General features: G+C 28.0%; 1 protein-coding gene across 1 annotated transcript; it reads left to right on the top strand.

Moving 5' to 3' along the window:
* The first annotated feature begins 7846 nt into the window (after nucleotides 1–7846).
* Nucleotides 7847–11637, top strand: LOC100206595 (uncharacterized). Its single transcript, XM_065811770.1, has 4 exons — nucleotides 7847–7995; nucleotides 8095–8129; nucleotides 10816–10929; nucleotides 11397–11637. The coding sequence occupies exons 1-4, from the start codon at nucleotides 7944–7946 to the stop codon at nucleotides 11508–11510; spliced, it is 315 nt and encodes a 104-aa protein (XP_065667842.1). The 5' UTR covers nucleotides 7847–7943; the 3' UTR covers nucleotides 11511–11637.
* Nucleotides 11638–16464: the final 4827 nt, after the last annotated feature.

The following is a 16464-nucleotide window of genomic DNA, read 5'->3' as shown; positions in this document are numbered from 1 at the left end:
TTTATATTAATGAACTATTTAACCGAATAAGCTTTAAGATATTAGATGTCTCAGATGATGTTGTAAATATGGCAAAAAATCAGGAAGTAAAAAGAGCTTGAACAGCATATATATGAGAATCGAATAGCCAAATAATAAGATGGAAATAAATATTGTTTTTTTCCTTTATACTTAAAAATTCTAATTAGATAAAGGAAGTATTGTATACGTTATTTTTAAAAAATATGACGTCATGAGCTCCAAGAAAGAAAAAGCAATTAAGAGCTATCCAAAGTTTCACATGAAAAAGTAATCACTCCACAGCTCAGTGAAAAGAAGAGTTATTTTTGTTAACAGCAGTATCTCCAGTTAAGTCATCACCTCCATTAAAGCGATTAGTCAAGTCAATATCACCACCTAAACTAAATAACGGCCTACATCGAGACCTAGATCTATTCCACCTCCTAGGTCGTTTCTTAAAACTAAAAATCCCAGACTAGAGCTTACTAAAAAAAGATTTGGACATTTAAAAAGGAGTGCAACAGGTCGTAGAGATAATGAGGATAAAGAATATTCAGAGGACAATGAAGGTTAACCAAATTTTGAGATTCGCAAAAATACTGCTCAGGTTGCAAATTATATAGCTGAATTACAACAAAGTTACAGGCTTGAGCCTGAAATTATGTTTCTTATTGATATGTTACCAAGGAATTAATAGAAAACAAAGTCAAGGAAGATGGACTAAAAGTTACACTGATTTATGTAGCTATAATGGATAAAACTACGTTTGGTGATGAAAATGTTTATAATGAAGGTGAACTTACTCAAACTATCCTTAATAATAAAGGTATCAAAGGAATGCTTGAAAAAGTTCCAAAAATTAATGAGCTGATGGAGAAGTTTATAATTTTAGTCTAGTTAAATCTAGTTGGTGGCTTAAACGTTGCGAATCATTTTACATCGCTAAATATAATTCTTTTTGAGGTAGGAGTTATATTAAAACGACTGACTGCATTTCAAAATAATATTTCATAAATATGAGAAACACTGGCAACCAATTTTTACTGGGTTACCCTTAGCACATTGTACTCTGCTGAAAAAAAATGGTGAACGCACAGCAAACTAGAGCCAATATCTTGGAGAGCTAATTTTTACAGATGTTGAATTTCCAGTTAAAATTACTGATAATAAAATAGGAAAGTGGGTTAAAATCAGTCACTATCAAATATTGTTTTTGAATGGGAAAAAGGTATATACCCCTTTATATTACCAATCAAAAAGAAATTGATATTAATTTTCTACTCATTCAAGACGGTTCATAAAAGAGTCACTATGTCCGGATACTCACAATGATACCAAAAATGATGTTGGCAAGACCTTATTTGCGGAAGCGAAAGTTTGCTAGATATTATTGTCACATCTCGGGAAACTCATCATATTTGTTCAGCGTTTAGCCTTACAAATACGATGATAGCTTTGATAGGTATTACGGTCTCAACCCAGCTCACTAATTTAGCGCTCCCGTAAAGTCAATGGATGCCATATTGAAAAAGAGAAAAGTTAATTTTTAGCTTCTCACAGATATTGTTCTGTGGAAAAAGGACTCCGCACTCGGATTAGTATGATCTCGAAATTTTTTGCAAAAGCAAACAATTCGAAAAGTCCATGCTTTGACAGCAACAAACCAAAATGTTATATATCATATCTTGACGCAAATAGTTTATATGGTTGGCTATATAGCTGCCGCTACCAGGTCAAGGTTTCAAATGGTGAAAACCATCAGTAAAAGAAGTTCTTGCAACGCCAGATAATGTTACAAGTTTTATAGCAGAGACTAACATTGAGTACCCTGAGGAACTACATGACCACCACAACGTCTACCCGCATGCTCCCGAAACAATGGTACTTAAGTAAGAATGGCTAAGCAAAATCTGGTTAGAAGCTTAACGTAAAATTTACTGAATGTAAAAAACTTCTGCATCAAAATTGAGATTTAAAGGCTTTTTTGTTCCCAACCTCCAATTACCGCAATTGTTTGTAAAGCATCATTGCTTGATAAAAGTATAAATATAGAAATTTTTTGAGTTTGTTCCATATTTGGAAGTTAGTTCAAAATCTCAAACACTAAAAAATGCTGGATCCGTCACTGTACACTGATACTAATAGTTTGTTGTTTAAAGTACAGGCTAAAGATATTTACAAAGATATGATAGAGAATAGTGGTTGTTGTGATTTTATCGACTTTACACAAAATCAACTATGCTTTAACGTGACAAATGAAAAGGCCAGTAAATTTAAGGACAAATACTCCTTAATATCTTTTCTAAAAAACATAAATTCCTTAAGATAATTAAATATTAAGACTTAGTTTTCTGCGAGTTCTCCTTCATAGCTGCAGGTTTATTTATTTATTTTTTGGTTTATCTTGTCCTCTCAAAATATAAATGGCTATACTATTTTACTTCATTATCTCGATATTATTTTAATTATTTTTGAAGTATTTTTATTGTATTTGTAAGAAAAGCATATACTTTAAAACTTGTAAAAACTATGTAAAAATATATGGAAAAATAAGTGTTATGGCCGCTTTGTTTATAAATTTGTCGATTTACAACCAAAAACGTATTTTGTTTTAGCTGAAGGAGGAAATAAAATAAGGGCAAAATAAGCCTGTGGAACTGTCGTTAAAAAAGATCTTAAGCATTATCAGTATAACAATGCCTTCACGATCAGCGAATTTAAATTGTGCCAGGCAAGAGCATTAAAAAATTGCATATTTGTTTAAATACTTGTATGTAAATTGTGTTTGTTACGAAATTGACAACACATAGTATAATTATTTGTTGTTATTATATATAGAATTTATATACTATGTCAAGCATTGCTGCGGAACGACGTATTCGTACCATTACGGTCACTGCACAGTGGACCAGAAACCACTTTTACTGTACAAAACTAATAACCTGTCATATAAATAAAGTTTTAATGACAATTTTTGTACTGTTTACTAATTTGAGGAATGCAGTTTCAATGGTGAGATCAGTTTTAATTTTGGGTTGATATGGATAACTAAATTGCAAATATATATTTTTCCTAACCATAATAAATATAAACTGGGCAAAAATAAGAATTTTATTGGATTACTCCCATAACTAACAGATGAAATATTTTTTATACTACCAATGTAGTGGTATATTTTATTTGATTGATAGTGACACCTGAAATTGTCTGGCAAAGGTTTGTTTTGCATTGGTACCAGTTTAGGTGGCTTTAATAATATAAAAGTTTTGTTTTAAAATTATATTTCATTCAAAAACTCATATATTCTGATAACTGTAAAACAGCTTCTTTTTCTTTACTATCTTGGCGCAAACTACAACCTGATGCAAACAATAGTTTTGAAGATAACAAAGATGCAACTAATAGCGCCAATTTTTGTTTCAATGTTTTTCTACTTAAAGTATCAAATTTCACCATGGGTCTGCCAGATACCATAGTTAAGATTAGGGCAGAGTTATCTTTTTAAAGGAAGCAGTTAGAAGCGTTCTTATTATCAACTATAAGTTGAACCGATATCGGTTCATTTTGCAGCCATTGTTCGTTATTCTCTTTGAAACAAATTTCAGAGTTTTCATTAATAATATATTCATAAGATACATATTGAACCATCAATTTCAAGTGTCAAATAAAATTATAAAACCGAAATAATAACATTTCGGTTTCATGATTTTACGATTATTTATAAAAATGAATTAAATATTTGGAGATGGAGGCTAACTTTTAAGTTGTAGAACTTAATTAGAAACTTGAATTGACATATTTTATTTTTCTTTGTTATATATAACTTTATTTTTTAAATATTTTTTTTTTATTAGTTTAAAAAAAGTCATTATGATTATTTCAGGTGGAACAAATTTCGGACTTCCCTTTTCAAATACACCCTGAGTAAATTTTTATCATGTCTTACTGTTTAACTATCATCAAGGGGCAAAATTAGTTTGTAACAATAAGTATACATTATAATGTATCAATGGACATCCTCAGTTTTATTACACAAAACTACATACCTTTTGAAATATAAGTAAGGATAGAAAGAGTTTCAAACATGAAAAATTAAATTCGTACTCTCCTTTCAACATACACTCTCTGCTTAATTTGTATTTTATTAAACTTAAAATAAAGCCGTTGCTTTGATGTATATTTAACTCCATTTATCTCTAATGATCAATATGTGTAATTATTCTCTAATTAGTTTTATTATAAAACTTTACTTGGTCATAAAAATATCATTTTTGATAAAACGTGTTTCAAATATAAGGGGAAACCCCGTTTAAACGTTCGCGATTAATAGTGTAAAGTTTTTAGTATCCCATTTTATTTAAAATTTTTACATTCTTTGGATACAAGAAAGGAAGATAGAGAGTTAGTGCAAAAAGAAACTGTTTAAATTTGCATCGATAAAAACTAGTCTTTGTTCCTTGGTGTTCTTGGATAATCATTTAATCATGCAACTTCTGCTACTGTTTTTTTTTTACTATAGTTAAAAATGAGTTTTGATTTTATTGTTGTATAACAAGACTTGTTTTTGATATTACTCTTAATTACACAGTTGTTTAGACAAGTTATAAGGATATTTTTTATAGTTTGAATCTTATTCTAGCATTAAATGATGTAGTCTCTTCACTTAGAAATATTGTTGGTTAGCGTCTTCAAATATGCTTTGAGCAATCCTAAATATTTCACTTTATTTTAAATAGGTATCACTGTTGCTTTACTAGACCATTTGAGTACTGAGTTTAAAACAATATTGATACAATGGTGATACAAATTTAAAGTGTTATTAAGGACCTGTCTTGTAGTTTCTTCGTTCTAATCTTTAGTTCTCCAAAAAATGTTTGCAGAAATTCAGGCTCCTTATTATGCTTGTTGGAAAGACCACATCATATCTTTTAGTGCTATTTTTATATAACAGATTTACCAAATCCTTTACCAAAAGTTTTATGAGACTTATTTATTATTGCCAAACGAAAGGCTTTATTACCCGAGTTTGACCTATGGGAAATTTGATTGAATTTGACTTCTCTGGCTTAATTCTAAAAATGAGCTCCAATCTAATAATACTGAAACATTACAAGCAACAAACCTTTTCTTTACTAGAGCGCCTAAAAGTTTATTAGAGAATGGTAACATGAAGTTGCAAAGCAAATCGGTAGATAACGTCAAAATGGTTTAGTTAAACTTTTCATATAGTGTTATCTATAGATAGTAAACAAGTTTGTAACAATTTTTTTCAATAAATACTTGTAAATTGCGTTTTAAATAAAACTCATATATAATAAAAGCATGGTTTCAAAAAATGTCTAAGCTATCTTTGTTGAACAGCTATTTTCATAGCCAGACATTTTTGTAAAAACATTTGGAATTGTTTTTACAGTAAGTTTTTTGACTCTTAATTAGCATTTATAATGTAATAAACATTAAACTAAAAGGTTTTATAAAATTATAATAAAAAATTTACACAATAAAATGTTTAAAAAAGAATTTTTGAAAAATAGTATTAGACGTAAAGGTCAGTCGTTATGAACTTGTAAATAAATAAACAGATTTGTTCCCAGGTAGTTAATAATAAAAGATGCCGTACCTTATATGTTTAATTTTTTATCACCCCCCTGATTAGTAACAAAAAATATTATGGAATTTAAAAAATTATTAATGCTTTTTATTCCACAGCTTAGAAGCATACGTCATGAAAATTATACAAAAATATATAAATTTTATAAAAACTGAATGTTTAAGCTATAAAATGGTTTATAATAATGTAATTTTGTTTTACTTTTGGTCATCACCTACCCACTCTGCACTGCTATTAAAAATATATTTTAAAAACCTAATAATTGATTCATTAAATTTAGCCTAAGTTATAACTAATCGCAGCTTTCTAGTCTCAGAGAAGCATTCTAGCCTCAGAGAAGTTTTAATTGAAAAATAAAGTAAAAAAAAATCTTGGTTGATGGTGATTTAACTAATTTAATTGAAAATGATGACAGAATGAAAAGAATCTAATAAATGAACTTTCATAGTTTGTTTTTAAAAAGAATAATTAACATAATTAAAAAGAATAATTAACATAACTAAAATAAAGAATAATTAACATAAAAAATTCAACAATAATTATACAGAACCACAACAACAACTTTAAAAGTATTCATAATAATGAAGACCTTTCTTTTAAACATAAAATCTTAAATTGTTAGTCTAAAATATTTGCCTAAAGGAAAACCATTGAAAAAATATTAGGTTTAGCTTCAACAAAAAATAATTATGATACATAATTAAAATTACTTATAGAGATTCAATAAGAGGCACCTTTTAATATCAAAATAGCAAAGTCTCATCTATCCTAACTTATGCCAGGCCATGTTATTCTGCTACTGGTAACATGCAACCCAGTACAACCTACTTCATGTCCTGCTGCGTTGTAGGATACACTTTTTTAGGTAAAGGCTAGTAGAAACCAACTTTGACTGAATCGAATCTATTGCCAAATTAGCATCTGCTTAAGTTGCATCTCTTTATCATGCTCGCCACTTTCTTACTTCGGAATCTTATTCTTTATCATTAAAAATCTCTAAACTGTGCTTGTATAAAATAATGTTGCCATATCAAGAGCGGATCTTCGAATGGCGCCCTTTTTCTTTTGGACAAGATGCAAAAAGGCATTGCAAAAATAGTTGAACTTGCGCTTGCAGCCAGTCTTCAACCATTGTCACATCATCAGAATGTTGCTTCTCTTCCACTTTTATATAACTACTTTAATGGTTCCTGCTCTAAATTTCAGTTTACTTAAGTTAGCAAGTTATAGAGTTACCTTTGTGATAATCATATATGTCAACTATAAATAAATTACGAAAAAAAAAAAAAAAGCTTGCGTTCCTTGTGCCATCTACCACAGTAAAGGTACCACAATACTAGTGCTTCTTTTTTAAATAAAAATTTAAAATTGTTTTTTGTAGCAATAGCCAAGTGAAAGTTGTAGGCTGTGGCTAACATAAACTCAAGGAGAAATATTTTAAGAAAAAAATAGATATTATTTTATCTGTCTAAAAAAAGGTCATGTATGGTAATTTTTGCTCTAAAATCAGTTGTTTTGAATGCTTTAGAAAACATCATGTTGTTACGTGTTTTAAAAAGTTTTTTTGCATATTGATGATTAGAGAGAGTCAAATAGTAAATTGACATCAAAGAGTGTTTTATTGCAAACAGCTATGGTTAATGTAAAGAATAAAAAAACACACAATGGCTTTTATTATAGGCTTTGACAGTTGTTCTCAACTGCCTTATACTTCTCCATTATGACGTAGAAAGATTTTTCTCCCCACAGGTAGTAGGAAGTAAACAAGTATGAAAAGGTTTGGTAATCGATGATAAAAACAGACCTAAGATATGGCTCAGTTTTCAATAGTGACCTTAAATAGTTCCTTAATATCCGTAACTTGCTTTGTTAATTCCATATGTGTTCATCTTATATATCATATCATATATATATATATATATATATATATATATATATATATATATATATATATATATATATATATATATATATATATATATATAATATATATATATATATATATATATATATATATATATATATATATATATATATATATATATATATATATATATATACATATATATATATATATACACATGTACATTACATTTCAAAAAAAAAACGATCAAATTTTTTAAGAGATTTCCGAGTTAAAAATATCAAATTTCAATTTTGGTGTAAAACCCACTTCCATACCAGTGCATTTTATTTGAAAACAACTCTCGGTTCCGAGTAAATAAATTGGGAGAATGGTGCATAAATAGCAGCATAAAACGTATTTAATAATATTTTTCTTAAAAACATACATTAAAGCTGATAAAAGCACAAAAAGAGTTCTATTTTAAAAATGAAGCTTGTAATCATACTTGCAATTATTGGCACTCTTGCAGCTGCTGCAGGTTTAAAATTGTTTTTCTCAATTTTTATTTAAGAAAATGTTATTTCGAAAATTCGATTAAACAATTTTATGTAAAATAATACTTCCGATTAACTTTTAGTTCCAGCAAAAAAAGCACCGTCTCCTGAGGTTGTGGTAAGTAAATTTCGAATTTTAAAAATATTTTGCAATATTATATTTTATATATATGGTCATACAACAACACAAGTAAGCAATACACGATTAAAATAGGGCACTAAGCGTAGAATACTTTTGCTATAACAAAAGAATAAATAGTAAACCATGTTATTTATAACGTTGCAATTATTAACAAATAATAAACACTTTTCTCTATATTTGTTTATGCAATTATATAATTTATTTTTCTAAGAATAAAAATATTTAAAAAAAAACGATATTTAATGTTTATAAAATATTGTTGCATGTTTATTTAAAAGACTTATTATTTTTTATTTAGTATGGCTGAGTATTTGATATCTAGTATATCCAATTATAATCAAATATATATCATTTATGTAACACATACAGACTAATAATATAGACCATTTATTATCAATCATAAATTTATCATAAATTGGATTGCATATTACTGCACAATTTACAGGGCGCTAAAGCAAAGTGAGGCCTCATAGTTGATTGCTTCAGTTCTTAATTTTAGTTTTAAAGGATGCTTTAACTTTAAAGAATTTGCTTGTATCTTCGTATCTATATTAAAAAATATCTTAGAAAAAAGTGCAATTTCCTCTAAAATTTAAAATTCTCTGCAAAATTCGTCCGATTTTTTGCAAAGGTGAAGAGCTTTTGAGTATATTTAATAATTGAAGACATATTACATTTTAAATACAATAACAGAATTTACTTATGCAAATAAGCATGTAATTTAAATTTGTATCAAGTTAAGTACAAAGATAGATATACTTTGTCCAATGCTAAGTATTTGAAAAATTATTCATTGTAATTTTTTATTTCAATATTTATTTTATTATGTTATCATTTTGTACTAGTTGTAAATATCGTCTTATATCATCTTATGCGATCTTTCATCATTTGACAAATTAAACAAAGAAATAAAAAGCTTATGTAATCTAAAAGAATTATTTTCCCACAAATCAAGAAATGTTATGTTATGTAATTCATCATAATGTAAATATGCTTTTGTTATATAAAATGTCATATTGTCATGCAAAATTGTATGTCTCTATCACTCGGACACTGCACGTCTTTACATAGTCATGCTAGCATTGTTAAAGTTTATATGGAATTACATTTTTGAATGAGTTTTTCTAAATTTTTATTTCCAGTGAAGTTTTTGTAACAGTTACTTAATCTAAGAAAAATGAATTTTGTTTAAATTTTGCTTTGTTCAAATGTAATTTCAAACAAATTTAAAAATGTAAACGTAACCTTATTTTATTGTGTTGCTGTTTTTATTAAACAAATTATTTTTTCTTGCATTGGACCTTACCGATGTCACTAAAAAAATTTTATAGTGAATTAACAAAAGTATTATTCATTCTTTAGTTGGTTTTTTGATTATGGTCAAATGATGTTTTATTAAACAAAGGCAGTATTGAAGTTTGAGATATATAGGGATCAGGGAGAAGATCTGGGTTTTAAAATTTCTTTGAAGTGGCTAAGAAAATGTAAAATATATGAATGTATATTAAATGGTTTGCCAAAAAACGATTGGATAGTTTAAAAAACAAGTCAACGAGATTTTTAGAAAAAATTGTTGATGCAAAATTTTCACGAGAAACCTACATTATCATTAACCATAAAAGGAAAACAAAAAACTTTTACAAAAAACATTATGCTGGTAAAAAAAAATTAGGAGATGTAAACTTTGATGTTACAATGACTAGTTCTGATGGAGTTCAATTATGTATACCAAGAGGCCTTTTTATATTCTATACCTGTGGCAAAGAATGCCTGCTGAAATTTTAACTGCCTATATAGAGATGATGAGCTTTGCTATTTTTATGGCATTTGCCAGTCACAATAAAAAATGAGGAAAATTATTTTCCCTAAGTTTTGTTAGTTTCAACCATACTTCAGATATTATTAAATCATTACCGACAATATTATTTCATTGCGTCCGAAATAATTTAAACAAGCTGCACCGTTTTTTAACACCCTTAGTTTTAGTAGTTTCTTTGAAAACATCTCTATCCAAAACTTAACTAAAAGAAATACAAAACACCATAAACATAGCGTCACTTGGTTCAACCCTCCTTCTTTACTTAACGCTCAAACAATTAATATAATTTTAACATTTTAGTTAGAATAACGTAAAAGTTAGTTACAGTTATCTTCCTAATATCAGTAACATTCTAAATTCTTACAAATAAAAACAAATTTATTAAATATCTGTAATTATTATGTTAAATTTTAAAATGTCTGCAAGTTTTGTTTTGCTCACTAAACAGAAAATATTAAAGTAAACAGAAAATCAAGTTCAAAAACCTTTGTTTTAAGAAAAACTCGCTAGGAAGGCAAAGCAAGCTCAACTAAACTTTCAAAATTCGTATAGGAATTTTGAAAAAAGTGCTTAAAACCAATCTGTAAAATTTTCGAAAAGGCAGAGCTGTTTAAACCAGGTGGATTTTTTAATTGCACATTAGCTTTTATCAAAGTGTTATCACCAAAATATCTGATCAATATTCACATATTTAAAATTATTTTAATTTTAAAGGTATTTTAATTAGGCGGTTGTGACGCAGTCGTAACTAGTTATTACTAGTTAAATGCTTTTCCGCGGTGCTCTGCGACAAAACTGTTAGAAAAATTATATAAATATAAATATATATTCATATATTCATAGTGTTTGAACACGTTTTACGGATGTATTACGTCAAGTACTAAAAGCTGGACAGATAAAGTTGCTTGTTTTTTCGATCTCGGAACATGTTTATACAATCTTTGTCCTTCTAAACCGGTAAGTTTTTAGATATATTAAGATATTTCCGTATTTTAATTTTAATTACACAGTGCGATAATCACTAAAAAGGTTTTTTGTTTAAAAAAAAAGTAATTTCGGTAAAGATAAGATATAGGCAAAGATACTTGTTAAAGATCTCCAAAATGTTAATAATATTATCTAAGAATCTTTTACTTTAATAAAAGTGCTGGACTTAAGTACTTCACAGCACCTAAAAAGATATATAAATGAAGAACAAGGTTATAAGGACATTTTAATGTGATAATTACAGTAAAACTTTGTAAATTAAGTTTTTAGCCATCCATTGCAAATTCAAAAAAAATATTACTTAAAACAGGCTATTGAATTTTGGTTATTTATACTAACACTAATGCATAACAAAATTAAGTTATCGATTTAGCAAAATTTATTTGAAATTTTGAAGCATTAATTTTTAAAGATTTATATATATATTTTTTTTTTAGTGTTTAGACGAAGCCAAAGAATGCTACATGAAAGCTGGATCTTACAATGATTTTGTAGCCTGCACTAACAAATTAAAATCTTGTTTTAAAAAAGAGTGTAAACTAATTTTTTAAGTTTTAAAAGTACAGTCAGAGTGATTCTTGAAAATGACTATAAAAAAAATTGGTTATACTTTTTCAATATGTTTAACAGCTATTGATGATCTATAATATAATTAAATAAATTAATAATAAAACTTTATGTTATTATTTTTATTGAAACTAATTTCAAAAATAATATTTTCTAACAGAAACTCTGTGGGATTCGTTGAGCCAAAACTACAATATACGCTTACAAAAGATTTTTTAACATTTTATTACGCATTTAATTTAAAAGTTTAACAAATTTGTTAAATTAACTCAATTATTTTTATAAATGCTCGTTATATAATAATATGCATAAGTAAATTTCGCGTATATCAATAGTTTATGAATAAATGTGTATTCTTTCGTACATTATACTTTTTCTAAAATGTCATTCGCTAAAGCAAAATTAATCAAAAAAGTGTAAACAAAACAATATTTTGTTAATTGCGTCATGTGCATCAATAAACTAAAAGCTATTAATGTAAAAAAAAATTGTTTGGGTTGCACAAGTTTTTGGCTCTCGGCATATTAATCCAAACGGATTTATTTTTGAATACTTTAAGACATGATTGTCGAAGTCTAATTCAGATTGTTTTGACGATAACAGAGAAAATAGATACCAAACCTGAAATGCGAAACAAAAACACAATAAGGTAGACGTTGATTTCAATATAATTCGGGTAAACATGTTTGAGAGTACTTCGTTGGATGTATAAGTTTGAGAGTACTTCGTTAGATGTATAAGTTTGAGAGTACTTCGTTGAATGTATAAGTTTGAAAGTACTTCTTTGGATGTATAAGTTTGAGAGTACTTCGTTGGATGTATAAGTTTAAGAGTACTTCGTTGGTTGTATAAGTTTGAGAGTACTTCGTTGGATGTATAAGTTTGAGAGTACTTCGGTGGATGTATAAGTTTGAGAGTACTTCATTGGTTGTATAAGTTTGAGAGTACTTCGTTGGATGTATAAGTTTGAGAGTACTTCGTTGGTTGTATAAGTTTGAGAGTACTTCGTTGGATGTATAAGTTTGAGAGTACTTCTTTGCTTGTATAAGTTTGAGAGTACTTCGTTGGATGTATAAGTTTAAGAGTACTTCGTTGGTTGTGCAAGGATTGTAAAAGCTGTTAGTAATATGGTTGAATAGATTGAATGGTTGAATGGATAAAAAGTTATAATTGCTGATATGATTTTCTTTTGTAACTAACAACATAAGTTTAATTTATACAAAAAAATGATAAACTTAAATGGACAAAGCGTAATTTTTGATATAACTTTACCGAAATGAAATAATTTTTTATATTGCATTATGCTTCGGAATTGAGAGACCCGAGGTTCAATGCCACTTTTCCGCGACATCAGTAATGAAGTCAAAATGTCTTAGAGTTGTCAAGAAAAAGAGTTTTCTTTCCGTAATAATATGTATTGATGGATGCCTAATTGTTTTAATAAGATGAACAATATTACTACTTAGAAAATTGTCCTTAACTTGATTTATCAGAAAGTTAATTTTCTTTGGATTGTTAATGACAAAAAAATCATACTTCATTAAATGTTTTTCAATTGCTGTATGTAATATTAAATAAATTGATAAGAAAAATATTTACCAAATATTGAAATCATTGAAAAATTTTTGGAGCTCAAATTCAATAAAACCAGTATTTTTTAAATATTTTTCCATTTCACCAATTTATATAATTTCTTAACCTGCTAACAGTTTTGTTTTTGTGAAATATAGTAAGTGTATGTAGTAATGTATGTTATGTATATAGTTAATTACGTTTTAGGTTTTATATTTATATGAATTACACTCCTAAATTTACCATAACTCTAATGCAACAAAGTTTAATATTACCAATCATGATTATTTAATCATCTAATCAAATATTTGATTTAAAAACAATTTACAGTCATATATTTTACTAATTTTAGGTTGTTTAAAAAATAATTGGAACTAAGTGCTAAATATGTATATTTTCAAAATTAAAAATATAATGTTTTGATTTATTTCTTTAAATAAATCAGCTGCGAGGCAGTGGTTAGAGTTCTCGCTTCGAACCTGATTGGAACAGCTTTTGAAATCGAGTGCAAAAAATTGTTGGGCTTCCAAAAAAAATTGTAAGGTGTCACTGCTCGAAATCTTCAATATTTTTCATTAATTACATTGCAAGCTGAACCAGCAAGGTATTATTAAGATTTTTTCAAGGTGATAGAGTTATATTTCATTTGAATAAAATCTATTAGGCTGTCTATTAATAAGAACATTGATTCTGGTAATATTTATTAAGTTTGATTTTTCTGGCTGTCTTGCAAAAGAGGTATATTGGGGAGCATAAATTAAACGTATTTCACCAAGTTGCATGCAATACTTATATTGTAAAGCCATGAAGTTTAGATTGAATCCCGTTACATACGATGACGAAAAATTTGCTCGAAGGAAAGACCAGTACATATAACCTTCAGGTTAGCTATTAATAAGAACATCGATTCTGGTAATAGCGATTTCTTTTGCACGCTGTTTGTTTTTAACAATCTCTTATTGCAGAGCTAATTTATTTAATACATAGTTGGGTTCGTTGGAGTAATAGTTAAAATGATAACTTGACTTTGGTCTGAGAAAACGATTTTATACTCCAACTGATCTGAAAACGATGACATGGGAAACGTTCTTCGACTATTAAATATTTCAAAATCAAGAAGCGTGAAATACTTTGAAACAGTGGAGGCTTGTCTTCTCCCAAATGCAAGAGATACTGCTGCATTAGCTCCTATTTTACTACCAGTGCTTGATTCAGACCTCAAAAGAGATAAATTGCTTGGATTAACCTGGTCGTCAATACCTTACATTAATCTGTCTGGAAGAGCTTGTACTTATGAGTTGAAAACAAACTCGAACACTCCGATAATCACCATAATCAAAAGAACTTTAAATTTTTACGACCTTGCATTCTTATTGTATGATTATTAATTATGTTTTGACCTAGGTTTGCTACAAGCCTTGCCGTAAGGTCTGTACCTCTAGTGAGAACAAAATTGTAGAGCAAAAGGACCGACCCCGGCACGACCATCATAAACGGTGAAAAAGTTGGAATTAAAAACGAATTAAAAAACGCTTTAATTGATTTATTTGCCTGTGTAGCCAAATTTAAACTGACATTGATGGTTTAAAAAAGGTGATGAAAATCCTGACGATAAAGATTTAAAGGGAAGCGCGCAGAAAACTTAAATCTTGTTATCATCATCAGAAACACGCAGCTTGCTTAAATAATTTTTAAATAGTTTTTCATTTTCAAAACCGCTTCTGAGAGAAATGAAAACCTTAAATCCATACAAACTTAATGTTAATAATATTTTATGTTTTATGTTTAAATGTAAAAATCATTTATCTCCTAATGTATTTATAAACCATTATAATGTAAAACCCATAAATAAATACAATCTTCGTAATGGAAAAAATCTCCAAGAATCTTTCTGCAAAACTAAATTTGAACAGCTATTTATTTCTTATCGAATTATTTGAAATAAGTTTTGTCTAATTTCGATTTGTCTTCAAAATAGACTTTAACTTCTTTCAAACGAAAAGTTAGATAACGTTTGAAAAGTATCAACAGAAAATATTTTTGTTTGGTTTTAGTTCTTTTGCTTCATATATTTTCTCCAGTATATTTATATTTTAAATACTCAGTTGTATAAAGTTTATGTTGATTTATTTTTATTGGTTAACTTAATCTTATTATTATTACTTTTATTGATATTGTAAAGGGCTTCATGATAAGATCGAATGATATTTGTAATAAAGCTATTTTGAATTGAAATTTTTTTTATTGAAGTCATATTAATATATACTTAAAAAAAAAAAAAAACTTTTACCCCGGCCACCATATACAGTGGTAAAGTTATGCCGAGGGTCTAACAAAACATCATAAATAAATTGAAGACTCGAAGTCATTTTTATTATATTTAGAGGTGAAACTACTATCTAATATATCATAATTCACAAAATAGTAGAAGCTATTGAACCGGGTGAAATCGACCCTTTACTTGCTGATGGAACTACTGAAACATCATTTATTAATATTGATCCAGATGAAACTCTTCAGATGTGGAGATCAAGCTACTTGATATTCCTGAAACTAATCCAGGGAAATTTAAAACCTGATTCGTTAGAAACCAGTCTAATGAGTTATTAAAAAATAGTAGCTTTGATGAAAGTGATTTTTATGAGAATGGCTTGCAAAATAAGATCAATATAGCGGCAATAGTTGATATTTTTTATAAGAGAATCGAAATTCTTGCTGCAAGGAAAAAGTTAATATTTAATAAAAGTAAGCTTCGAGGATGTTTTTCATATCAAAATGAAGAAAACAATTGTATCCCATTAAAAAGCGCAATATTTTTTGCCATCAAAAGGCACAATATTTTTTTATAAGATTAAGATTTTATAAATTCCGATGACTAAATATGGCGGAATATATTTCTTACTTACTTATATCCAGAAGTAATGCTTATATCCAGAAGTCATAGTTTTATCAGATTACTTACGAGCGTAAACAATCTATGTTATTAGCGCTTAGCTGGCAGTTAGATCGTCTATTGTTGGTAAAAAATCAGCAGCCAAGAAAGCACAAAGCTAGTTTGCCAACGCCCTTGAAACTTACGCCATTGAATTTTAAGCGTCCTAAAAATCTTAGTAATGATATTACCCGGTATCAAAACATCCTTTCAAACGCAAATTCAAATCTTATCTTCGGTAGAGCCCAGGTCTTTGTTTAATACCGTCAGATTTTACCGTCATTTTTTACCGCCAGATCTAAGTTGTATAACCAATACAACTAAAGAATACAGTAAAAACCTTTTAAAAGCTACTGCAACAGGTTTTGGTATTACAAGTTTAATCAAAGTAAAAAAAGGACCGGCGGATGGAATTAAAATAGAGATAGGACCAA

Source organism: Hydra vulgaris, chromosome 12, assembly GCF_038396675.1.
Source record: "Hydra vulgaris chromosome 12, alternate assembly HydraT2T_AEP".
NCBI classification, from domain to species: Eukaryota; Metazoa; Cnidaria; class Hydrozoa; order Anthoathecata; family Hydridae; genus Hydra; species Hydra vulgaris.
The sequence above is the reverse complement of the archived record's forward strand: the minus strand, read 5'-3'. Positions and strand labels throughout refer to the sequence as shown.